Source organism: Puma concolor, unplaced genomic scaffold, assembly GCF_028749965.1.
Source record: "Puma concolor isolate L17-30 unplaced genomic scaffold, mPumCon1.1.hap2 unalloc_scaffold_28, whole genome shotgun sequence".
NCBI classification, from domain to species: Eukaryota; Metazoa; Chordata; class Mammalia; order Carnivora; family Felidae; genus Puma; species Puma concolor.
This window is the reverse complement of record NW_028240234.1, coordinates 241049-266324: the sequence shown is the minus strand read 5'-3', so window position 1 is coordinate 266324 and position 25276 is coordinate 241049. Positions and strand designations below refer to the sequence as shown.

General features: G+C 53.4%; 1 protein-coding gene and 3 long non-coding RNA genes across 4 annotated transcripts in view; all 4 read left to right on the top strand.

Moving 5' to 3' along the window:
• LOC147571418 (uncharacterized) overlaps positions 1-21279 on the top strand; it is a 62581-nt gene extending 41302 nt beyond the window's left edge. The window contains exon 2 of the long non-coding RNA XR_015247409.1: positions 20736-21279. This is a non-coding gene — a long non-coding RNA (uncharacterized LOC147571418). The remainder of the gene's footprint in view (positions 1-20735) is intronic.
• Positions 329-6711, top strand: LOC147571421 (liprin-alpha-4-like). The gene is made up of 6 exons (XM_086696420.1): positions 329-495; positions 2068-2202; positions 3748-3831; positions 4562-4749; positions 6338-6454; positions 6708-6711. The coding sequence occupies exons 1-6, from the start codon at positions 352-354 to the stop codon at positions 6709-6711; spliced, it is 672 nt and encodes a 223-aa protein (XP_086552546.1). The 5' UTR covers positions 329-351.
• LOC147571420 (uncharacterized) lies at positions 8601-12276 on the top strand. The gene is made up of 2 exons (XR_015247406.1): positions 8601-8674; positions 11799-12276. It is a non-coding gene; the product is annotated as an uncharacterized LOC147571420 (long non-coding RNA).
• On the top strand, positions 16413-17656 carry LOC147571419 (uncharacterized). Its single transcript, XR_015247404.1, has 2 exons — positions 16413-16817; positions 17484-17656. It is a non-coding gene; the product is annotated as an uncharacterized LOC147571419 (long non-coding RNA).
• Positions 21280-25276: the final 3997 nt, after the last annotated feature.

Genomic DNA, 25276 nt, shown 5'->3' with positions numbered 1-25276 from the left:
CCTCCAGAGGCAAGTCGCTGTTCTGTGGAAAGCTCAACGGTGTCCGGAGGCAACCGAGGTTGTTGACTTCCGGGAGACTTTTTTATCCGTTTGTCTTTGAACACATGGGAAAGAATAAGCCTGGGTAACTGGTCAGAATCCCGAGCAGCCTCCGCACTGTCGGCACAGAGCCTGACGCGGGGCGCCAACTCACAGAGCGACACCGGCTGAGCCACCCAGGTGCCCCGAGGATGCTACTTTTCTGTTTGTTTGGAAAATGAGGATTTCGCCCGGGTTTTGTGTCTGGAGTGTGTTAATGTGTCGTACGCTGGTTCTTTCCGTGTTTTCCCTCTGAAATACCTGCTGTAGGCCATGGCCCAGAAGGAAGACATGCAAGACAGGATCACTACCCTTGAGAAGCGCTGCCTCAGGGCACAGCACAAAGCCACCTCTCTGCACGACCTCAAGGAGAAACTTGAAAACGAGATGGCAAAGAAGGACTCTCTGCATCGACAGGTCGTTGGTTTCGTTGGACTTCATTCCACTTTTATTAATTACAAGTCAAGTTAAGGACCAAGTGTCAATGTCAAGGTTTTAGGATCTTAGAATCTTGTGTTGACCAGCGGGGTTACTTCAACGTCCAGGGTTTAATTCTTTCGAATTTTATGGAAGCATGTTATGGGGCTCCCCTCCTTGATTCCTTCTTTGTCTTGTCTTACATGCACGTTACTCTGTTGCCTGTCAGCACTGTTTCCAAAGGAGCAGGGAGTGGCCGGGAATGTGTAGGCAGCTGGCCATTTTGGGTAGTACCTGAGATCGGGGGGAATGGCAGGTGCAGAAGCACAGTCTGGCGTGAGGACGTGAGACCCTGTGTTTTGGGAAGCAGCACGTCTCTTCCTTGGTTGTCTCAGGTCATCTGGCATTGAACAGGAAAACCACATCCAGCTTCTTGGAAACAGAGTGAGTTTGCCTGGTGTGTTTGTCAAATGTGTCAATCGACCCAAAATGATAATCAAAGTGAAATACTAGGAAGCCATTAAAATGACATGGAGGAATGCTGTTTGAGAGCACGTAACATGTTCCAAATCTTGAGTGTAAAGGGCAGATCGCGAAATACTATGTGTACAGCATGTGATTTATTTTGGAGGGTTTTAAAGCATGATACGCGGTCTGTATATACACACAGAGCTATATGCACACAGAAGATGGAAGGAGTCTGTGGGAACACACGTTAACCTTGCAAAAACCTCACCTTATACATGATTTTTAAAATGACTTTATATATTTTTAATGCTTATTTATTTTTGAGAGAGGGAGACAGAGTGAGAGAGAGAGAGCGAGCGAGCATGAACAGTGGAGGGCCAGAGAGGGAGAGAGGGAGACACAGAATCCAAAGCAGGCTCCAGGCTCTGAGCTGTCAACACAGAGCACGAGGCGGGGTTGACCCCATGAGCTATGAGATCATGACCTGAGCCGAAGGTGGACGCTTAACTGACTGAGCCACCTCGGCTTCCCTAAAAGTCCTTTAACAAAAAATCTCGTGTCTGAGTTTTCCACGTTGAAGTTTTCCACGTTTTTGGTCAAGAGGGAGAGTGTTTTTGTTGAATAATGGTACACTTCCAAAAAGAACTCAACTGGCATCAGGCATGCTCTCAGAAGCTCTGTGCTGGCTGATGTGCCCACCTCAGACTGTCCTATGTAGCGAGCCCTCGGACCCCAGTATAAATATGTTTACGAAGGGTTAGGACCGAACCCTTCTCTCCTTAACTGGTCAGGAAGAGCGAGCAAGCTCCTCCAGAAGATGGGTTTTCTTTAATGTGTGGGAACTTTGTCTTTGGAAAGACTTCTTTGAAGATACTGAAGAAGAGCAAAGAGTTTGGCAAGACATGTTTTGCGTAGCGAACGGAGGACCAAGGCAGTGGGTGACTCCTCGCAGAAAGGAAAGGTTTACTCTGAAGCACCTACCAAACTGTTGGCTTCAGTCAGAACTAACAGTAGATCTCTGCATTTAGATTTTGTTTCACTTTATTAAAAATGGAAACGGAGAGAAGACTTGCTACACTTTGATGCTTTGCCTTCATTTCCTAGACTGCGGATCAAAACCGCCAGTTGCAAGAGCGCCTGGAGGTGGCGGAGCGGAAGCTGCAGCAGACCCCGAGGAAGGCCAAGTCGCTGCCCGAGGTGGAAGCCGAGCCGGCCCAGAGGGTGGCCACCCTCTGCAAGGTGGGGCCCCCGTTTCCTTCTGGGTCCCATGGTGGGAATGTCAACTTCATGGCGGTCCGTTCTTGTATCTCATTTCTCACCGGTAACGTCGGCGTGCCAAAGTCCGCGAACGAGCTGAGATCTGTTTCCGGTGCTACTTTGTCTGAGATTGGAATGCTTTTCAAACGGCAGGCATCATCCCCAGTTTTGTTCCCTCGGGTTTTGTCCGACATGTGCTGTTTGCCATTGGCAGCATCTAAGACTCAGTGCTTTTCAGAGTTAAGTCAGCGACTCAAAGCTCAAGATAGTAGCCTTGGGTAAGAGAAGGACAGGGGTGCCTGGCCGGCTCAGTCAGTGGAGCTTGGGACTCTTGATCTCAGGGTCATGAGTCTGAGCTCCCCGTTGGGTGTAGAGCTTACCGAAGGAAAAAAAAAAACAAAAAAGCATAGAATTTTTCCAAGAAATGAGAAAATCCTGTCCTCTTTTAAACACAATCGTTTTTCTTTAAAAAATTCTTAAATGTTCATTTATTTGAGACAGACAGAGAGGGTGAGCATGGGCACATACCTGAGCAGGGGAGGGGCAGAAAGAAGGAGATAGAATGCCAAGTAGGCTCCATGCTATCGGCACAGAGCCTGACACAGGGCTCGAACGCCCAAACCTTGAGTTCATGACCTGAGCTAAATCCAAGAGTCAGAACCCGACTGACCGAGCCACCCAGACACCCCTGTAAGAAATAAATCTTTAAGGAATTCACTCGGAGGTTCCACAAATAGAGTCAAGGAATGTGCCAGACACAGTCCCTGCCCTCCCAGTTCTCACAGCCCTCACCACCCACAGAGGAAGGCAGCAGTTGAAGAGGTAGTTTCCAGACATGATGTGGGCGGTGCTGGGATCGAATGATGCACACAGGACGAGGGAGCACATGACTGGGCAGCCAGTCCATCCTTCCGGAACCGGGGCTGACGGAACCTGTAGCAGGGAACTGTAGGTGCATCTGCGTCACCGGTTCCAGTGCAGTGAGGGTCCCAGTGGTAAGGGGGTGGGGTCGTCATGGGATGCTGACCCTCAAGGCTGCCATCAAGTCGGGCAGGTGGTATTGGGCGCCCACAGGCCCAGGCTCCAAGAGAGCCTCTCCTCCTTTGTGATCTGCATGTCAAGTCTCCATTTCTTTTCTCTCCTGTCCTCTCTCCTGTCCTGGTCAGCCACGTAGCAGAACCCTTTGTCTTTGGACACTGTGCTGCTGAGGAAGCTAACTTGTTGGAAGTAACTTCCCAGCTTAGGAAGGCAGCACGCCTGTTTGCTCTTTCCACTTGCTGCTTCCTCCTGTCCATGCTGAGTGGCCAGGGGTGTCTGCCGGGGACGAGGCACCGTCCAAGTATCCGGGGCCTGGGGTGGGTACGAGACCATTGCCTACCCCCGGTCACCAGCATGGAAGCCCACTGCTTCCCACTGGCACACATGAGGCCTGTAGGGACTGTGAGCAGGCAGAAGGCTGCCTGTCGTGCGTAGGCACAGCGTGTGTTGTGGGGCAGCCAGCTCTTCTGAGCCCGCTGTCGCCCACAGGCCGAGCAGGGCCGTGGCAACATCGAGGAAAGGCTGTGCCAGATGGAGGCCCAGCTGGAGGAAAAGAACCAAGAACTGCAGCGGGTACGTGTCCGAGCGGAGCAGCCACGCACCTGGCAGTGGTTGAGGATGAGGCGCAGGCTCGGGGTGTGGGGGTAGGGTGTGGTCCCTTGTTTCCTACTTCTCCCCATGTGGACGCCAGGCCCCTTCTCAATCCCATCAGGGGTAAAATGCACTCTTGTGCGAGTTGGATGCTAGTGAACACTGCTAGCCTGTGGACAATGTTCTCTGGACGCTGGGGCCCCGTAGGCAGTGCCGTCTAGGGGTGGAGGCACCCGCACAGCCCACCGTGCCCACCAGCTCATTAGCAGCTATTCACGGTTGACTCGGGACCTCGTGGGTGTCCCTTGGCCAAAGCGGAGGTACTGGCCTGGGGTAGGGCAGCCTAGAGGACGGGTCTCCTTCCTTAGGACATGACACTGAGGTCCTGAAATCAGGTCACGGGCCTGACCTTGGTCCCCACATCCTGAATTTCTACTTGAGATGTAAAGGAACAGGTCGGGGTACATGGTCCTAAGAAGAGGAATAGCGTTATCGAGCCTTGACGAAAGGGAGGCCCGTGTCCCTTGAATCCCCTGAGATTTTTCCCTGTGGGAGCTGGTCGGACGTCAACATGAAACACCCAGGAGACAGACCAGGCAGCAGCCTCCCCAACTTGGGACGTCCATCCAAGGCCATCGGGTTTTGTTTTCACCAGAAAACTCAAAACACTCACCCTTAACTTACACCAGACACTCGTGTGCTTGGCCCTCAGGGTCAGAGAATAAAACATGAGTTGCCGCAGAGTGAAGCTTCTGATGCCAGCCTGACGGCTCGAGTTGGCCGACCCCAGCCCGCCATGACACATGCACACAAGCGAGCACAACCAGACGCTAGCCTCTTGGGCCGAGAATTCCACCTCACCTACTTAGAGAAGCACTTCATTGCCTTTAGGACTGTATGGTAGTTTGGAGGGACAGGTGTTGAGATAAGGATTCTATTATAACTGAGACAATTCCAAGGACACTTTTAAGCTGCTTTGCTTGAAAAATACTTGGGTGCTGATCCCTTCTTGTGGGGTGGCCAGGGTCTTTTCCGAGTGACGGCCGTTGCTGCGTGTGAGGTGTGGTGGTCGTGCTTTCTGTTGCCTGCTCCCAAGGAAGGAGGTGCCAGCAGGTGTGGCTTAGAGGTGAGGAAGCCCGAGCCTGGAGGGACTGTCCATTGCCTAGCCTGCGGGTGTGTCCTGTGGGCTCTTCCTCCTCCCTGGGCCCCCCGACTGCAGGGCACATGAGTACTCCGTACCTCACGGCCCTCCGCCCGGCAGGAGCCCCTGAATCCTGCCGGCCTGTCCTCACCGCTTCTGTATTGGGTTAATCCAGGATATGCGGTAGAAACAAGTTTTTAAACCATACGATTGATGAGAGTTCGATAAACACAGACCCGTGAACTTTGCGGTTACGTTCAGAAATTACTTGAGGTAATTAGTTATGAATTTGTAATACAAGTTTCCGTTACAAAACGTTCAGGAGATGTGTGAATTTCACGAAAAACAAGGGAAAGTATTTCTCACCACTCAATTTTTCCCAAAGTAGATTTTTTTTTATCATTCGGTTGTGTCAATGGATTCATTTCTTTCCCCCTGAAGCCAGATCCGAGCTTCTATTTACACCCCAGAATATTCCTCCCCCCTTTGTAGATAAGCTGATCCCCTTGAGAATATGGTCTTTCCTGCATGTACATAGCCTCCTGAGCCCATCTGAGCTAATAATGAGGACATTCGTGATGGCCCATGCGTGTTTTGTTTCCCAGAAACAAAGGCACCTGCTAAGTGATGACCCCTGGGAAGCAGGTTCCTGCATTTGTGTGCCCCGATAGGTTGGTGCTGGCAGTGATGCACTAGCACGCCAAAGTGCCGTGGGAAGGGGCAGCCGAGGTTGCCGTGCGTGTGGGTCACACCGCTGGCCATTCACACGTCTGAGCCAGTGTTCACACTTTTGCTTGAAGCCTGCATCTTCTCTTTCAGGTAAGGCAGAGAGAAAAACTGAAGGAAGAGACTAATCAACGTCTGTCGGGCACTGTTGACCAGCTCCTTTACGAATCTGACGAGCGTCTTCAGCGTCATGTTAAAGAGAGAATGGTAGCTGCGGAAGATAAGGTAGGACATGAGAAATAGCGGCTGAGTGCCCCTGTCCTCACAGAGGAGACGCTCACGTTGTGATCCTGAGGAGCAGCGTGGAGCAGAGGCTAACAGCCACTGTAGAAAGTAGAAATGATTCTTTCACGCGGAAAAACTGCAGGCTGTTACCCACTGCCTGCGTTAAGTTCTCAGTGTCCTGTCCCCGCCCGACGTATGCGTGCGGGAAGGTGCGTCTCACTGTCTAGAAGAGGAGTATGGTCTGGGGAGGGCCCGAGAGTAAGTATTTTAGGCCTTTACTAACTGAGACGTAAGGAGTAAGCTAGCTTCATGCTAATCAAAGATGGGCACAGAAACAGCCATAGGCAGTATATAACTAAGGGGAGGGGCCGTGTGCCAATAACCCTTTGTTGATAGGACCCGGCGGTGGCTGGATGTGGTCGGCAAGCCCTCGTTTGCCACCCCTGTGCTGGAACCTTCAGCCTGGTTCTTGTCTGGGGAGCTAATTTCTACCTCTTTTGTCCAGACGGACCGGTAGGAGTGCGCAGTTCTGTCAAGCATTTAACCAGCTGAAAACAGAGTATCTCCTGTTCCATCTCCTGCCTTCCCTCTTTTCATCTGGGTTGGAAAGAGTCTAAGCCTGGACTCTTACACCATCATAACGGACACACTTGAGGTGTAACGGGAGGGAAGCAGTATCATAGGATCTCTGTGAGAGAAGCTCTGGTGGGGACAGTTGGATGCGGACCTGATACTACCGGTTCTGATTACACCTGTGTCCCTGTAGATGAGCCCAGAATCTTCCCTAAGATTGTCACTTGGAGACACCAGTGAGCAATGCTAATTTCACGACACACTTGTTTTGGGTAAAACCCATTATGAGGTGCGTTATTATACCCCACGTGAGGTTCTACCTTGATCACTGGGGCCAGCCTTTCGGTAGAAGGTTGTATGTGAGATTGGAAGTATATGTACGAAACTTAGGTCAGGTTTCCCAAGTGACTGAGGCATCACAGACCCTAAAAGCTAGTACAAACCAGTGTACCTGCTGCAAGTAAACGTAGGAACTTGTCATACTTACAGTCAGACAGTGATCCGTGAAGAAATTGTACATGGACAAAGGATGAGTAAAGGCTGTTACTGCAGTTTCACAGACAGCATTTCACTCTGTGGTCATGTGACGCGGTTCGTTGGTATGGCCATCGGCTCCATGCCTTGTCTGTGGTGCTGCGTTATTGTAAAGAGAAACGTAGGCATGGTCTAGCATGTGGAACGTTTGAAAGAATCAACACTAAAGGGCTGTCGGTATCTTTCTCAGAAGTCTCTGTTAGGAGAAGTTGGCAATCTGAAAAAACAGTTACAAGAAATGCAACGTGAGAAGGTATTTCCGTCTCTCACTCATTCAGTGATCGGTTGAGACTGGAAAGGAGCAGGTGACCTCTGGGGCTCACACTTCCTCCAAGGCGAGCCACCACTGTGCTTTCGAGCGGCCCCACGCTCGCAAGTCTGAATGGCACGCATGTGGCGGAGTTGGAGCCGAGCAGCCTACGGGGTTCAGATTTCTGAGTCCCTTCGGGGGTTCGCTCGAAAGCTAAAATGTTCGCGTAAACCTTTCGTGGAGTGCAGCGTTGCCCAGCAGGAAGGTAACAGGTGACATGGGTGTCATCCCAAGGGTTCTCGAGGCTGCATTTGAAATGGTCAAACACACGGGTGATGTTAGTTTTCACGCAGCCCGATGCAGGCAACATGTTATTGTATCATGTAAATAGTGTAGACATGAAGGAGCTACTCTACAATGTTTTTCCACATTCAGTCCTTGCAACCCACGGGGCGTCTCACAGTTCCATCCCCTGTGGTCGGGACCAGCCCCATTTTGGGCGCTCAGTTAGCCACGTGCGGTGGTGTCTGCGGCCTGGGACGGCACTGCCTAGGGGGTAGTTGTGTGACCAAAGCTCCTCGTCGGTTTTACTCCCTGGTGCTGCGTGTGCAGACGTGAGGCTGGGCTGCAGAGGGTCCACGACGGAGCACGTGCCTATTACACAGAAGGGCTATTCCCCCACCGCCCAGAAAGTCCTGCTCCTCTCTACATAATTAGGAAGAAGTCCTAGTGGCTCGGTGTTTCTCCTCTGTAACCTTGCTATGCCTGAGACCTAACTGTTCAGTAGGGTTTAGGACGTTCACTTGGTGATCCGGGTGTTTACTGGAGGACTCTTGGAGAGAATGGTCTTGGGGTTTGTAACTGCTGAATTTACCCAGCGTGGTTATGATGGTCAGCATTTCAGCACACTTGATGCAAGTAGTGTTTTCCATTTTTTCTTGAATTCTAATGAACCTACAGTGTGGTATCAGTTTCAAGTAGACAGCATACCGTTTCAACAATTGCACACGTGACTCTGTGCTCGTCACCATCACTGTGGTCACCGTGTGTCACCATACAGAGTCCTTAGGGTATCACGGACCGTATTCCCTGTACTGTGCTTTTCATCCCCGAGACGGCCTTATTTGATACCTGGATGCTGATGCCTCCTACTCACCATCATCTCTTTTGCCAACCGCCCCTACTCTCCTCTCCTCTGGCCACTACCAGTTTGTGCTCTGAGTTGAACGGACTCTTGATGCAAAGACTAGTTAACCTTGCTTGCAGTGAGTGTCGTTGTCATTTGCTGCTTTGCAGGATCACCTTCTACAGAAAATGGAAGCACTGAGGGCCATATTAAAGCGGGCAAGATCGAGAGGCTCTTCGCTTCACCACAGGTATGACATTTCCCGCTTCACAGATCTGTTTGAGACGCGGCTGGGGGCGGCTTCCCTCTGTCACCAGTATGACCTGAACCAGCTCATGGTTCCCAAGTAGAACCGTGGGTGTGCTATGGTATGACCCGCACCGGATCAGAGTTACACACAATAACCCTGAGTGTGTTGTAGTCTGACGCGATCCATTTTCCAGGTACCAGCTAACTGATGATGGGGCGGGGCTGGGGGGGGGACACTGCCCTTCACCGTGCCTAACATGAACCACCTCACAAACACATACGTTAGCACCTGCTGTGTATCTTCCAGAGGAATCCTTTGGCCGAATGGGCAGAGGGACTGGATGTAGCTCAGGGAGCCGGTAGCTTAGTAGGTGGCAAGAGGGAGAAGTAAAACCTCATTCCAGAGGTTAGGTTTGGAATCTCAGGAGACCGGGAGGCATGACAGAGCTCACAGCCATGGGAGGAGGAGTAGAAGTTAGGAAAAGTTCTGTTCGTGTTTGGGTGGGTTTATTTGCGGCCTCCCTCCCCCGAGTGTGGCAGTGATGGTGTGGGGCTAGGAGGGGTCCAGCCTGCCAGGTTCGGCCCAGCATCCCTGGAAGCTATGGTCCCTTCCGCAATGCCAGTGGGGTCACCATGGGAGTGCACACGTGGCCGTGGTTGTGAAGGTCACCTTGACGTCGGTGGGGTTAGCGCAGTGCTCGCAGTTTCTTATATTTTTGAAAAGACTGGAGAATGACAGGTAATCGCCGCAACTCTGTTGGGACGTTGGTGAGTCGCCTGTGAGGGAGTGGGTCAGCCGGCTTGTGAGCTGCGTCCTGCAGACAGTAAATGTCAGGAAGTTATTCAAAGGTTTGCTTGCTTCTTTGTAGGAAATATGTACCATGTGAGAGTCATTCTGGTGTGACAGTGCCTCGAGGAGCTGACTGGGCCCCCTTAGGTGCAGGAAGCAGGCTCTTGCTCCAAAGGCAGGCCCACTCAGGCCTCACTGGGGACTGTGCGGCTTCCGACGGGGGCTCTCGGGAGAGTCGAGGGTGTGCTGTGGCTGTCTGTGTTGAGCCTGCTTGTAGGAGAGAGAAGTCAGGGCAGGTAGAGTCCCAAGCGGCCCTCCCTGTCCACGGAACTACTGGTGGCACAGCGAATGTGTGTCCGGAGAGAGAAGCACACAGGAAGATCCGGGCACAGAGCAGCCTCTTGGTTGGCTGACGGAGATCCTCGCCAGCAAGACACCAGTGTGCTGAGTGTCACCATTCCAGGGCTTGATGACGGGTATGTGTGAGGAGGCCAAGGGAGCAAACAGTGGATGCGGTGCAGGCCACTCGAGTGCATGTTGGAGTTCTCAAGGGAAGGGGCTGTGCAGGCCCCTGGAGGGTGGCACCCTGGGGCAGTTGCCATAAGAGGGACGTCCACGCCCGTCACCCGCCTGAGGTGAGCTGGCCAAGGAGAAGGATAGAGAGGATCCCAGTGCTCCCGTGGTTGCAGAGGCATTGTCCGTGGTCACAGGTGGCCTTGTGGTCAGAAGACACCGGGCAGGAGACCGGCTGAGGAACAGGGTCTGTTTGAAGCCGTCTCACAAAGTGATCTCTCGTGTGGTGGCAGAAGCGAGGCTGGTGGGAGCTGTGTCGCCGTGAGCGGCCGGGGGCCGGGGGGACGAGACTGAGAAGGCGGCAGGCAGGCTGGACAGCTGAGCCCTCCTGGCACGACCTCACAGCCACGTCTTCCGTTTGTGTCCTCCTCTAGCAAGATGACATGGTCTGGGTTACAGAGGAAAAGAAAGGTGACGGACCAACTTGCACACGCAGGCGGGGCAGATGGGAGAGAGCTCTGGGATAGGACTGGACGCAGGGTGGTGGGGTCGGGAGCCAGGGAGCCTGAGATAGGGTGTCAGAGTCAGGGGACACACGCGAACCTCGGTGGAGCCACGAACCATGCCAGGTCCCATGCGGGGCGGCGTGTGTGGCTCTCCCCGATTGGCGATGTGTCGTGGCCCCACAGCGGTGAAGCTAGACCACCTGAGCTCAGGTGAGCAGTTGTTCTGGGAATGGGGGGACCAGAGGAGGGGAAGATGGTTGTGGCCAGCGGCCAGTTCCGACTTGGCTGTCTTAGAAACAAGCAGTACCCTGAGGCAGCACGTGCCAATGACGTTTCTTGAAAGGCCTCAGAGAAGAGCTTGAAGCACCACAGAGGAGACGCCCTGTCGTGGTGGCTCTGTCTCCAGGCCACAAGGGGTGACGCCAGGGGCCCCCTCTTTAGCTGATGTGAATCAGATGGGCGTGTTCTGTCTCCCGAGACCATAAGGATTTGTGAAATGGAAGGCAGCCTCTCTTCTTTTCCAGAGAGCGAGGAGCCCCTGGACTCCCGTGCAGGGTTCAAGTGTGGAGGGTGAGCCCTTGGCTGAGGCCGGGCACGTGGGCTGGCGGGTGCTCCTTCGCAGCTGCTGACCGCTTCGTGCCCAGATCCTTTGCTGAGGGGAGCAGCTGACAGCCCAATTAAGTGACTCCACCCTAGGGTCTCGGGGCTCCATGGAACTTTTCTGGAGACTTCTGTGGCCAAGGGGGACATTTGTCTGTTAGTCTAACTGCACAGAGGCCAGAGACGCTTTTGCCTTGGAAACACCGGGCGCATTGCCACCTCCTGTGTACGGGAGCTGCGAGGTGTGGTTCCCGAGGATCCTGCCGCGGATGCCCCTGGGGCGCCCGATAGTGGCTGGTGGAGGAAAACCTGGGGTCACCTGGCATCACAGCAAGGGCCTTGGCACATGTGGGCCGGTGGCAGGTGAAGGCCAGAGGGACGTACAGGAGTGCTTTCCGGTCAGTTGGGCAGGAGGTGGTGCAGACACGCAGGATGACAGCTTGACCGGGGGCAGGCGCTGCTCCACCTCGGGGACGTCTGGGCCGCGGGGATGCGTTGCACCTGCTGGGCCCGGGAGACCCTGTCTCCACAGGGCCCGGCTAGCGGGCTTGCACTGGAGCCAGGGGCAAGGATGCCTTCCTTGGAGACCTTTTCCTGTGACCTCATGTTCCCAATTGATGGGTTCTGGCCTGGCTGACAAAGTCCACTTTTCTCTAGATAACAACCTTGGTGTGTGTGTGCGCGTGTTTGTTTGATTGTTCTCCTCCATATTTCAGGCGGACGCACGTCAGCAGCATCCCAGCTTCCAGGTTCCGTCTGGCGGACAGCCCCACGGATGCCAGCAGCACCAGCAGCAGCGCGGTGTTGCGGCGCCACCGGAAAGGCCGTGTGGCCCGTCTGCGACATGAGCCTTCCAAGGCAAGGACCTCCATCCTCTGGGGGCTCTCGTGGGACCCACCTGCCTGCTCCAATGTCACCTGCCTTTTCCTCTGTCTGTGAGGCTCTTCTGGAACTAAGGGACTGATAGGCTGCTTTCTCTTTTCCCCTTCCCCCATTCTTCTTTTGCTGCCTTAGAATTTACTTTTGAGAGCTTTTGTTCTTTCTTTGTATAAAGTAGCAATGTGGATGAAGATAGGACCTAGTGTTAAGCACAGCACAATGCAAATGAGTAAGGGTTTGAAATGCTAATGAAGGTTAAATGAACACGTGTCTTCATCGAACTTAAACAACAGAGAATTCACCTTTGGAGTTTAAGTACTTTTGTCCTTTGTCTCTTCAGCCGCCTATATTTTTAGATATTTGTGTAAGTTTTGAGCACCTGTAGTCATGGAACAAGTTTGGTGCAGATATCGTCCCAGAGCTAGGGTGCAGCATGACTGAAAAACCCAGATGAGGGGCGCCGGGTGGCTCAGTCGGTCAAGGGTCTGACTGCTGATTTCTGCGCATGTCACGATCTATGGTTTGGTGAGATCGAGACCCGCAGCCCCGCAGCCCCGCAGCCCCGCACGGGGCTCTGCGCTGACCGCGCCTGGAGCCTGCTTGGGATTCTCTCTCTCTCCCTCTCTCTGCTCCTCCCCCACTTGAAATAAAACAAAGAAGACAATAAATAGATAAAAAGTCAGAGGAGAGGCCTGCACCCCTATGTGTGCACAGTGTAGTGAGGGGAGACCAGCAGCGAATGGGAAGTAAAAGGTGAGATGTGTGTTAGTTATCTATTTCTGTTTGACAGATGATTGACAAAAGTCCCTAGATGGGCACCTGTGGATAGCCCCAGAGTCCAAGGGTGGCTCTCTGGGCAATTCCCAGTGTGGCAGTGGAGAGAGAGAGACAGATCTGGCAGAGAGCAAGCGGTCACAAGGTGGAAGGAGCTCAGTGAGCCAGGTGCTCAGGGAAAGGGAGACCGGTGGCCTGGTCGTGCTGGGTGGGGCCAGGCAAGGTGGAGGCCGAGGACCACGGTGGTCTGGTCCAGGAGCCCTTGCGCTAAAGCCCGCTCGCCCGAGTTCCAGAGTCTGTGTAGACACAGTAGGGGCAGATTTCTGGAGGACTTGAACTCTGGTTGGGAGCAGAGACGCAGTGCTAGCTGGAAGGAGACACAGGGCAAAAGTTCTGTGGTTTGTGTTTTGTCATTTTGCTGTTTTGCCCTGGCGCGTCTGTGGTCACTCGTGGCTGGCTCGTGTTGTTTCTCCTGTATCTTCATTTGTCATTAGAGAGTGGGGTTTTGCCCCAATAGTCATAAATTGTCGTTAGCGTATCGCTGTATAGTACAGGTGGATACGGGTACGATCTAGATCATAATTTGTAAACGAAGTGTTTCTTCCAAAGAGATAAGGCACTGAGCATAGATGAACGGAAGCTCGATGCAGACAGCACGCTTTGCGGTGCCGACACTCGCGTTCAGGACTCCAAATCTCACGGGCTTACTGAGCACAAGTACTGCCTTCTACACTGAAACTCGGGACTCCTACAACGTGAAGCTGTCACCTGCCCCTAAGCCCGTTTTTATCACGTACCTGCCCAGGGCACCCTCCTGTAACCAGCACAGTGATTCGTGAGAGGTTGTCAATCCAATTCGAGGTCAGGATTTCACATTCACGTCCAGCAGGGCGTTAACAGAGTGGGTTTGTTTGGTGTTATACAAGGTGTTGCGGGAACTTCGGCATCCCCTCGGGTGATACTGTAAAAGTGTAACTTGGTTTCCAACAAGGAGAACAGTTACAGGAAAGTTTAGAATAGGCACCTGTTAGACGTCTTTGTTCTACAAGATGCCATGTTTCAGTAAGTTGTGTATGTTGTCATGGAGTTTTACGTCCCTGAGTGATAATTGGGAGTGTCTCTGGTAAATGTCGAATAGCCTATTACATTCAGATGTGCGGTGGAACAAAGTTCTGCGTCCAGTCGTGGTTGTTTCTAAATCTTCTCTCCATTATATCCATCTCGTTGTTCTCTTTAAAATATGTTTGCTCGTTTCGTCTTGGAAATTGTAGCTTCCAAGTGTGCAGTAAATCTGATTCCTCTTCCTTTCTTTGCATGCCTCTGTCAGCCTAGCGATGTAAGGAAGCATCGGAGAAAGCGAAAGTGTTTCGTAGTGCAACCTAGCTGTGTTTGTCTGTGGTGTGGGGGAGAGTGCCCGTCTCTTCACGGTGAGCACCACAGCTGGGTAAGGACGAGCGGCTGGCGTGTGCGGGGAAGTACAGGAGCCACTGGGAGCTCGAGCGCGGCGTGCGGTTTCCACGGTACCTGCGACGGCCACCGGAGCTCGCCGTTGTCTCTCGTTTGTGTCTTGCTCGCTGCGCTGCGAACTTTGTTCCATGAGACACAGAAGTTTCTAGGAAGAGAAATTACTGAAGCAGAGCCGTAGAGTTTCGATTTCGGGATATAACCACTTTTGACAGCCGTAGCCAGCAGCATTCAGAGAGCTCTTAGGGTTCGTTCGCCACCTGGTGTGTGCAGTGGTTTAGGATCCTGTGACCTGGCCCTCACAGACATCCCCGCGAGCCACAGCTTGTGTGGTTAGCCCATTTCCAGATGTGCAACCAGAGCCTGAGAGCCCGGGTCCTGTGCATGAGGACACTTTGCAGGGCAAACACTGGCCACGACACCACTCTGCCACATACCCCACCTTTGCTCGGGCGCCCTCCTCCCATTTACAGTGCCCCTCGCCGGGACAGGACACCTCCTGTGTCCAGAGGACAATGACGTGGGTGTGCCCATCCTCAGGGGAAGCGCCGTGCCTCGGGACGGAACCCTCGACCAGACAGTCCGCCTCATAACTGGGATGCCTTGCTCCCTGGACCGGACCCCCATCCCAGACCTTCCCAGCCATGCGCTGACAGGGCCGTGCCTCTGATACAGAGCTGGGCGGCAGCTGGGGGAGCCCCTCCACTGCACAGACGGTGTGTCCGTTCAGTTGAATTCTTGCGTTCAAGTGCCAGTTCGGTCACTGGTTGTTTTGTGACCGGGGTGTATTCATCACCGTCTTTTTTTTCCTGCTTTGCTCTCCTGGTAAGTGAGGACAGCGCAAGGTTCACGGCCCTTGGGGTGTCCACACACTGCCCATCGGTGCACGGTCCTCAGAGATCAGGAGCTCACATCGGCGCCGGGGCACAGAGCACGCCCTGCATTCTGCTGGCTCGTGCTGCCTTTTCCTCTGTAGCAAGACTTTCTCAAGGAACAGAGGGTCGCGTGATGAACACCCAGGCAGGACGGCCTGCTCCCGCAGCTCACTGATGGCTACTTGGAGGGCTCTTTGGAGGTTTTGGGGGATGAAGTCTAGGCGTACGGGCAGTGGGTGTCAGGTCCGTGCAGACAGGGCCAGCACGGGCGTTGCACTTCCCAGCCTGGCGGGAGCCTCCCGTTTTGGTTGAGACTGAAATGGCCCATAGGCACAAGTCTGGCAGGACCCAGTGCTGGGCGGGGGCCTGTGTGTGGACTGCGCTGTGACCCAGGGGAGGGTGTGCTCCCGGAGCCCTCCGTCTCTGCTCACCTCATAGCCTGGTCGCTAGCGTGGCTCCCCGTCCTGTTCCCCTTTGGGTTTGTTTTCTCCATATCCTTGCTTCCACCTGGGTATGAAATCTACTTGTGTTGAGGGAGTCTGACCCTGTTTGCTTTTATGTGGATAATTTGTAGCCTGTTAAGGTAGCCTTTTGTTGTCTGCCGATTGTCAGGAAATCAGGAGAGGAGGCAGGTGTTTTGGAGCTGTTGGTGAAGCTTGTGTCTTCCCTGAGCTCAGCTCCGCTTGGTGCTGACCGCCATGGGTGTCCCGAGCCCCGTGCAGCTTCGGAGGTCCTGGTACAAACCCAGTTGGCTGTGCCTGTCTCGCCAGTCCTACACGTGTGTCTCGTGAGATCCGGCCCTGCCTCACCCCCAGGACCTGTCAAGGGTCATAACGCTGGCGGGTCCGTGGCCCCACGGTCCTTTCCAGGGCCCACAGCCACATAGCCGCAGACCCACCGCCTGTCACAGAAGGAAAAATGGAGTCTGAAGGGGTTCATTTGTCGTGACGGCAGCCACGGGACACTGTGTCTCCACCGTGTCGAGCAGACTGTCTGTAAGCTGCAGATGAGTCCGTCAGTTTGTAACATCACCCGAAACGGCCCCGAGAAGCAGAAGTCAGACCCGAGTGTGGGGTCAGGGGGTTGGGTGCCTTGTCACTTTACACACGTCCCCGTAGGTTCCAGCCTTGCATCGCTACCAGAAGTGACAGTGGGTTAGGCCACAAGCTCGCTCCACTTCCCCCAAACAAAGAGCTTTGGACAATCGTGCACGGGAGGGCTCCGTGCTCACCAGGGTTTGCCCTGAACGGCGTCAGGAAACAAACACCTTCCTTCTCAGCTGGCCGTGGTGTATGGTGACATGGTTTGGGCCTCCGCCTCTACCTTCTGTGGCCGGGCTCCTGGTGGTGCGAGGTCCTGGGGAGGGTACACCCCTCGGTGCCGATGGGCTGGGGGTCTCAGTGGGCCCACTGCCCGGACGCGAATCCACCCTTTCGCCTGGCGTTAGGCCGATCCTAGGAAGTCGTTTTGGACCCTGCACAAAGCACAGCTCATAGCTTTTCAAATGAGTTGCTGGCTGTGATTTCAGGGCTGTGTGCTCCTCTGTCTGGGCGCACGGTGAACTCATGTCACTCTCCTCTCCACCCCACAGTTGCTGCCTTTGGAGGGAGAGTCACAAGATCGTGTGGCAAGGACACGATGTGGACCGTCAGCTCCTTCTTCCCAGAGGTCCCTGAGCTTGGACAGGCTGCAGCAAGGGGCACCGCACAAGGCCAGCCACGAGGACATCAGGGACGCCACAAAGTAAGGGGCACAGGCATCGTAGGAGACATGCCTGTGCGCTGGTTTTCAGCTCTGAGAAACCTTTGATCTCTACATGGGGGAGAAAGGGTCGGAACAGCGATTCCAAAGAGAGGCCAATGAACCGAGCTTACGTGCACGGCGTTCTTGGGATACCTGCCTGGGTGCCCTGGGTGTGGCCAGCAGAGCAAAAGGCAGGTGGGAAAGACCGGAGTCTTGTGATGCTGGTGGCTGTAGGGCAGCCTCGTTTGCTCAGATCCTACGCACCAGCCGTCCTGAGACCTCCCTTTTCCTCCCGGTGGATCCTGGGTGACATGCTCCCTAGGGCTCCTCCCCTGGGCCGCACTGTGCCCTGTGGGGCTGTCAGGAGCCATGCTCTCTTCCCCCCACCCCCACCACGCAGCTCCAGCAGCCCCTCTGTTACTCGCACCACGCCCTGGGGTGGCTCAGGTGTGCATGTCCTCCGTGCTCCCGGGTCACAGCCAGGGAGGGGTGCCGAGCGTTCTCAACCCAAGGGGCTTGGACTCCAGATAATACTTGGGAGGGAGAGAGTGTCAGCTCCCAGGGCGCAGCCCTCCCTAGAAGCTGGGGGATTGTGCTTCTAATCACGTGGGGCGGTGTGTCGTGTGACGAGCACGCGTGGAAGATGCTCTCCTGTGCGTCCCCCAGATCCCCGGGCTCTCGGGATGGCCCCTTGAGCAGCCTCAGCAAAACTAGCAATAGCCGGGACTCACTGAACCACGCCCCCAAGAAGAAGGGCATCACAAAATCCATCCGCTGGTTGCTCACCAGAAGACAAAAGGTCCACCCCAGCCACGCTAGCGACGAGCCTGCATGACCAGGTTGGTGTCCCCTGCGTGTTTCCAGCGTGTGGGTGGTCTTACTGGCCTCATTCCTCTAGATCCGTGGTCTCTCTGCCTGCGGACCCCTCCCCGTGTCGGGAGACCTCACGTGGCTGTGGACACCCCCCACCTCCCATTTCATCACTCTGCTTCCCCACAGCCGCTGAATTGGAGCCACGGAATTGAAAACCCTTCCCAAGGTGCCCTGGGACTCCGCAAATTGGGCGCACAAGCTGAAAAACACCAAAAACTTTAAAAAATAAGCATTGTGTTTCTTGTCACCTTGCTGAGCACTTTTCAGCTGTACCTGTTTTTCAAGCAGTAGCTGTTCGTTTGGTCAATAGACTCTATAGCTGCAAAGCAGTATTATGTCCTCCACGCTGAACCTGAGGTTCTTCTTAAACTGTGGGTCCTGGAGGACGTAGAGCACGTATGAAATCTTGAAGGGACTCACATGGATTCCCAGTGCACCTTGAGAAGTTGTGCAGGGAGGATATGTTGTGGCTCACGTGAGGGTGTGGCCCCAGAGCACTTTCGTCTGAGCCTGGCTCCTGCACAGATGGGTTCGGGGCTCTGGGGAAAGTCCATATTAGCATTCCTGTGCTTCTGTTTTCTCACCTGTACCTGGGAACAGTGGGAGCACTTCCGTCACATGGCTTTCAGGAGTGTCTGCATCTAAATATCCACGAGATACTTTCAACACAGAAGCTCCATCACACTATGTGTAACTGCAGCCCCTGTGAGGACCTGGTCACCAGCATTCAGAACCTGTCACTCATGCTGGTGATCTCTCTGGCGTCCTCACTAGGCTGCCCCTGTGTTTCCTTCCCCTGTAGTGTTTGAGTTTCTCTTCAGTAGACTCTGACCTTTGCAGTCTAATCAGTACATCTTATTTTCAACTGGTCTTGATTCTGACAACGAGTAACAGCAGTGGGTTTCGTTTGCTACCAAGCAGCTGAGGCGCTGTGATGCCCGGGATGGGGGCCCAGAGGAGTGGTGCGGGCATATCTCTCTGGGACTTTCCACTGCAGAGCAGGTCGCACGTGGGTTCACTGTGTCCCAGAGCTGAGTTAAGTGGGTGAAGGAGGCAGGTTGAAACCATATCCCAGTGATCCCACAACTGATTAAAAAAAGTGAGCTCTTTTCAACAGAAGAGGTTGTTTGCAGGCTAGCGGGGTGGAGCAGGAGGTGGGCCACGGGGGTACTTTGGAGATGGTGGGACGACGGGACGGGGCCTTGAGCCAGGGCAGAAGTCAGTGGGCTCTGTGATACACCGGACATTAGGCAAGGCGTGTGGCCACTCTTCCGTGCCCTGAGAGTCTGCGAGGTCTGGAGTGGGGTGCCTCATGTCCACACTGGGCCCACAGAGCCCCTTCCCGTAGAGGCCGTTCCGCTTCAGCCCCCGGACTTGTCCGTTGGTTTCTTTCCATCTGCCTCAATGTAGTCTCCTTCTCAGAACTCATAATAATGATCATGACTGGCACACTGAGTTGTACTTCAGGTGAAATGCTGTTATTTCTGTTACTGCTCACAATTCCGTAGGAACCCTCAGCCTTTTGGTTCTCTGGGAATGGAAATTTGTAGAAACTGTCCAACAGTGGTCTGATGTGAATGTTCCTATGTTTGAAGTGTATAAAAGTGTTGGATACACTAACTTGGATATACAATAACTTGGATAGTTGCCACCTGGCCGTGTGCAATTTGATACTGAAAGTAGACCTTTTGCTCCTGGAACCGTGCTGGGAAAATTCTGTCCCTTAGATGTTGCTGATGTGTTTTCTTCCACATCCTTATACTTTCTGTAATGAAAACACTAAGATTCGTGGTAATGCCTTCTGGTTCTCCCACCCCACTGCTCCCCGAAATGTGTATTTTGGCAAGTTGAGAGCTAACAAAAAGTGTGGGTTGGCTGCTTTCTGCGTGGAGCCTGCTTTGGGTCCCCTTCCTCCTTTCTCTCTGCCCCTTTCTCCTCATACACACTCGTTCTCTCTCTCTCTCTCTCTCTCTCTCTCTCAAACTCTAAAAACAGGGGCGACTGGGTGGCTCAGTCAGTGAAGCATCTGAGTCTTGGTTTCGGCACAGGTCGTGTTCTCACACTTGGTGAATGTGAGCCTTGCATTGGGCGCAGAGCTGACAGCGGGGAGTTTGCTTAGGATTCTCTCTCCCCCGAACTCTCTGCCCCTGCTCCGCTCTTGCTGCTTCTGTCTCTTTCAAAAAAAAAAAGTATAAAAAATAAATAAACAAACCAATTAGCTATTGAGGAACCAATAGTTTCACAGAGATGAGGAGTTTGGTTTCTTTCATTTTTGCTATTTGACACCGATAGCCTTCAGAAATATTTTTGACATCATAACACACTGGCTGCAGCCTGGGAATAGAGCCTGTAAGTTGTGTTTTGGGGGTAGCCGGATATCTCACTGCAATCCAGGGCCCTGTGCTCTGGGGGAATGTTTCAGTTATTTATTTGAAAAGACACAAAACGTTGCATTCTCCTTCTACAAAAGCAGGACTGATTTCCTCCCACACCACTACTTAAGACTGTCGTCATTGCCCTAAGAACGAACACATGCTTGTGAGGAGAACAGGGCAAGGGCAAGGGCGCTGTGGGACTGTCCCGGCGTGTGGCACTGTCTGCAGCTCAAAGACTATTTGGAAAACGAAAAGGTAGTATCTTCTATGGCAGGAAGGCGATTTCACATAGACAGTGGAGCAGGCCCAGGCAGCCCAGGACTCTGCTGACTTGTGCCCGGTCAGGGTCCTGGCACAAGTGTGGCCCTGTCTCCCTTTACCCCCTGGGGCTGCCTTCTGGGCAGGGGGCCCGATGGCTGTCAGGAATGTGGGTAAATACCTGTAAACAAAACTGCAGAGCGAGGTCATTTTAAAGGGCTGGTAACTTTAGTATCCACTTTTGTTTTTTAATTTCCAATCAGTCTTGATTTCTGGATGATGACAAAACTTTAGGAAGGCACCTTCTTGGAGAAAACAATGTAGACCAAAGGACATTTGTGACTTAGCTGCTGGGTCAGCAGAGACTCTCCCTGCAGACTTCTGGGTCACTTCCTCTCTGTCCTCTATGCAGCCAAAGAAGATGCAGCTGGTCGTCGGTCCGTGACATGCTGACCTGCCCCAGCCCCTCGGCGACGGCGCCACGGGAGGCTCTTTGACTGGAACGTGAACAATGGTGGAGAATGGCCGACTTCATATGTAACAAGGCTGTGGCCCGCTCAGGCTTCAATGATCTAAGATGACTCCTAACTTCGTATCTGCTTGAATATTAGCGTGCTCTTCCACCTACAACAACTAGGCCTCGTGGGTGTCCTCAGTGCGTGGGCTCTATCAGAGCCTAGTCCTGGGGGCCTGGGCAGCTTGCCTGGAGTGACCCACAGAACCTGGGAGCTGGGGCCGTGGCAAGCCTGGGTGGGGGGGACCTGGGCACGTCCCCCCCTAGCCCTGCCCCACACCCACCCTGAACTCCCTGGCACCACAACACTCAGAAGACCCATCAGGAAGCACTGGGCTCCCACCGCGGGGCAGGGTGCTGGGTGTGCACCCAGGGGGAAGGCGCGAGACCCTGGAAATAATGTAGTGCAACTCTAATAAAGGTCTTACCGTTCTTACGGAAATCAACTTTTTACATTTGTTTTTTGAACAAGTTTCAAGAGTGGACCTCATTCTCCATTTGTAGATTTTCCTTAAGTTTTTTATGTTTATTTATTATTGAGAGACAGAGAGACAGAGCATGAGCATGGGAGGGGCAGAGACAGGAGAAGACACAGATTCCGAAGCGGCCCTCACGAGGCCACCTCAGGAGGCTCTGGCACAAGATCCCTCATAGCTCAGGCGACTCTGGGATGGTTCCTTCCCTCCCCGCCACAGAGAGCTTATGGTCACTGGGTCAAGGAATGGACGCCCTGACCCGTGGGCCTTGTGTGGAGGGCACAGCTGACAATCGCTGGGATTTCCTCTTCCTGCACTGTCTCTCCCGCCAGGGCCGATCGTTTACTACTGTGAAGGATACATAGTTTCTTTCTGTGGAGTAAGACTTCCCTTCTCCTTTCTGTCAGGGCATAGTTAGGTCATTCTGTGTCTTCCTGTTCAGAACCTTTGCTGGCTGATCTTTAGTTTCTGCACTTCCTAGTCCTTAGTGTGAAGTGTGAGGTTTGGAACAACAAAGTGCTTCCCTGCGTTTTACATCTAAGATTCTGTTTTTTCCCCACCAAAGCTGGGCAAGCCTTCGGCATCTGAGAGTTTCTGGAAACAGACCAATTCCCCACAGGTACATTAGGTTGCACATGGTTTATTAAAACTCGATTTGGTGAATCTAATTATGCTTAAAAAAGAAATGTCAATTGAGAAACAGACCAAGCAGATGTCCGAGGGGTGTGGCCTCTCTGAGAACACGCGCTAGCCATCCTTGGCTGTGCTCGCCCCATACTGAATGTTCCGGGGCTTGCAGGCCTTTCCACAGACCCGCCAGGTCCCACCGAATACCCTTGACTCTCCTACCGCTTCACACTCCTCCTTGAGGCCACTCTACCCTCCTCACTGCTGCCCTTAAGGTCCTTTCTTGTGTGTCACGTCGAGTGTTCTGAATGTAATTGTGACTTCGCACTTTCCTCCTCGCCTTTTGCTGGCCGAGTCCTGCCACCTCCCAGGTGGGTGGTCCGCGGTACCGGGAGGGGTCTGTCCCCATGGCTCCTGCACAGGGGCAGCCGGCGCATGCCCAGGAGGGGTTGTTGCCTCCTTCCTGATGATGTGGCTTCACTTGATGGTGTTTCTCAACATCTCTGACGTTCTGCTTTCTCTTACCCCCCTGTCGCTTGAGTCCTCGGTGGGAAGAAGTGGCGTGGATTCTGCTGATTCTCCTCCTTGTCTTCCTGTGCCACCTTTCCCAGTCCTGACCTGAGGCCAGCGCTGTGTCCACACCACCCGGTGCGTGGGCAGATTTCAGCGGGAGCAGGGAGGCTCCATCCTGCCCGGCTTCGGTGCTTGCTGGCCCCCGTGCCCTGTCCCTTCTCGGTGTATCTTACCTGACTCCTCTTTTTAAGAACATTCATCCGTGTACTCCCCAGCCCCCTCCCCAGGGAGTCCAGGGTGGTCTCCAGGTCCTCCACGTAGCTGCACTCACAAAGACTGCTTTTCCAAATAAAGTCACATGCACAGGTTGCAGAGATTTGGACATAGACGGGACCACCTCCCCAGTCCACCTGTTTCTGGAGAAGGCCTCCTCTGGTCCTACCCCGGAGGCATCAGGGTGGGGAGGATGGGTCCAACCCTCCCACAGGGAAGAGAACTCTCGACAAGCCCTAGAGTGTCCAGGAAGAAAGTGGAAGATGGAAAATAGTCAAGAGGACCTCTGGCATGCATCAGGATTACTGCCGGTTGGTGTTCTCCCTCGAGTGTGCTGGGCCTCTCCTAGCCACGAGCGTGCGTGTGCCTGGGGGGGGGTGAGTGTTCTCTGCTTTGGTAGAAGGCACTTTCAGGGACCCCTGAGACAGGAACCACTCTGGAAAGGCACTAGGACGTGCAGGGGAGACAGCGATGCAAGAGGAAACCATCCTGCCCACACGTGAGAGGAAGCAGCATCAGGCCTGGATGCCAGGATGCCAGCCAGGCTGGGTTGTGGTGAGGGCCAGGTGCAGGGAGGCCTGTGTCCCACTGTGCCGCCTCCAAGGCCTCCGTCCGCTGTGAGCCATGGCCATGGGGGCCGCCCACAGGGTTTCGGGGCACACACACCAGAGCACATCCAGCAGTTAGAGGGTGGGTCAGCCTCTCCTGCGCAAATGGTGGCTGCCGTCCCACTTGCTTGGATTGTTTTCAGTGCGTCCGGCCAGCCATCCTTAGAGGAGGCGAACAGAACCTTTCTCCACTGGTGCTGAGGGGAGGCCCACAGCCTAGCCTCCGTGCTTCAGGGCCATGGCTCTGGTTTTCAGGCCAGGATGCTCTCGGAAAATTAAGTAAAAGCTATTTGTAAACATTTTCAGGAGAATAATAATGTCAGTTAATTTAAAATTTTTTAATTAGGGTAGCCTGGGTGGCTCAGTTGGTTGAGCGTCTGACTCTTGACCTCGGCTCAGGTCACGATCTCATGGTTTGTGGGTTTGAGGCCCGCGTCGAGCCCTGGGCTGGCAGCACAGACCCTGCTTGGGATTCTCTCTCTCCCCTCCCCCACTCACGCATGTGCTCTGTCTCAAAATAAAGTTATAAAAATAAAGTTACAAAAAAAAAAACTTTTCACTCGTAATTAAAGCAGTGAGTAAGGCATTGTCACATTGCAAAAATAGAGGGGTAAGATTGTCTTAGTCTCCAACATCTTATTTTCTTTTTTACTTATGTTAATTTTTAAACTTTAAAAATGATATCTTTTGAGAGAGAGGGAGAGGGGAGGAGGGTCAGAGAGAGGGAGAGAGAGTCCCAAGCAGGCCCTCCAATGTCAGCACAAACCTGATGTGGGAACTTTTTCACCAACAGAGAGATCATGATCTGAGCTGAAATCAAGAGTCAGGTGCTTAATTGACTGAGCCACCCAGGTACCCCGAATTTCGGTTTATTTTTAAAGATGTTAAGTAACTTCTGCACAGACCCACGACCCAGGTATCAAGAGTTGTATACTCCCCTGACTGTGGCAGCTGAGTGACCCTGGTTTTTGTTTCTTTTAAAGTTTTTAATGGTTATTTATTGTTGAGAGGGAGAGAGAGACACACACAGAGTGCAACTGGGGGAGGGGAAGAGAGTCAGGGAGACACAGAATCCGAAAAAGGCTCCATGCTCTGAGCTGTCACCAAACAGCCCGACCTAGGGCTTGAACTCATGAATCGTGAGATCATGACCTGAGTCGAAGTTGGACACTCAGCCAAGTGAGCCACCGAGGTGCCCCTGTTTTTCATGTTTTGCTCAAAGTGCCACCACACACATTATTTCAAGGAAAACTGTGGCTGAATTGCCCCCACCCTGGTTCTTACTCCCCTCCCTTCCCCATGCGATAGTATTCTAACCGTTTTGTCCCCTTACTTACCTGCTAACTCATGTGTGCTCAGTGTGAGCCCTGGCACATCCACTTCAGATTTACCCAGTGGCATCTAGGTAATAAAGCGCTATGTATCGCTCAGCCACGTGGATTGCAAGGAGGACAACAGAAAGGGCTCACGGTGCCACCTTATGCCCCGGGATTTACAGGTGAATTCACCCACCCTCTGGGAATTCGACGCCCTGGGTTAGGTCAGGGTATGCATCAATGATTAAGTGACCATGTGGGTTGATACTGGTGGAAGATGGGTGATGGATTCATGAGGGTTTACTGTACCTCTTCCTTTGGCATTTGTGCAGAAGTTTCTAGAATAGAAAACGTTAGTAGCTGTTTAGGGATCCCCTCCATGCGATAGATGGTCTCAGCCTGGAACGACTGCTCCCTGGCCCTCACTTTGGAACGTCAGGTAGCCCGGGTTCAAACTTTGAGCTGCACCGGCAGCAGAGACACGTCTCCCATCACAAATCAGCGTGCAAGTCCTACACGTCACGATTCCATCTTGACCTTGCTTTCACATTTTGATTCGAGTAACATCAGGATGCTTCCTACAAGTGGTGACATCTTAGACCTGCTGAAACGTGGCCTATGATGAC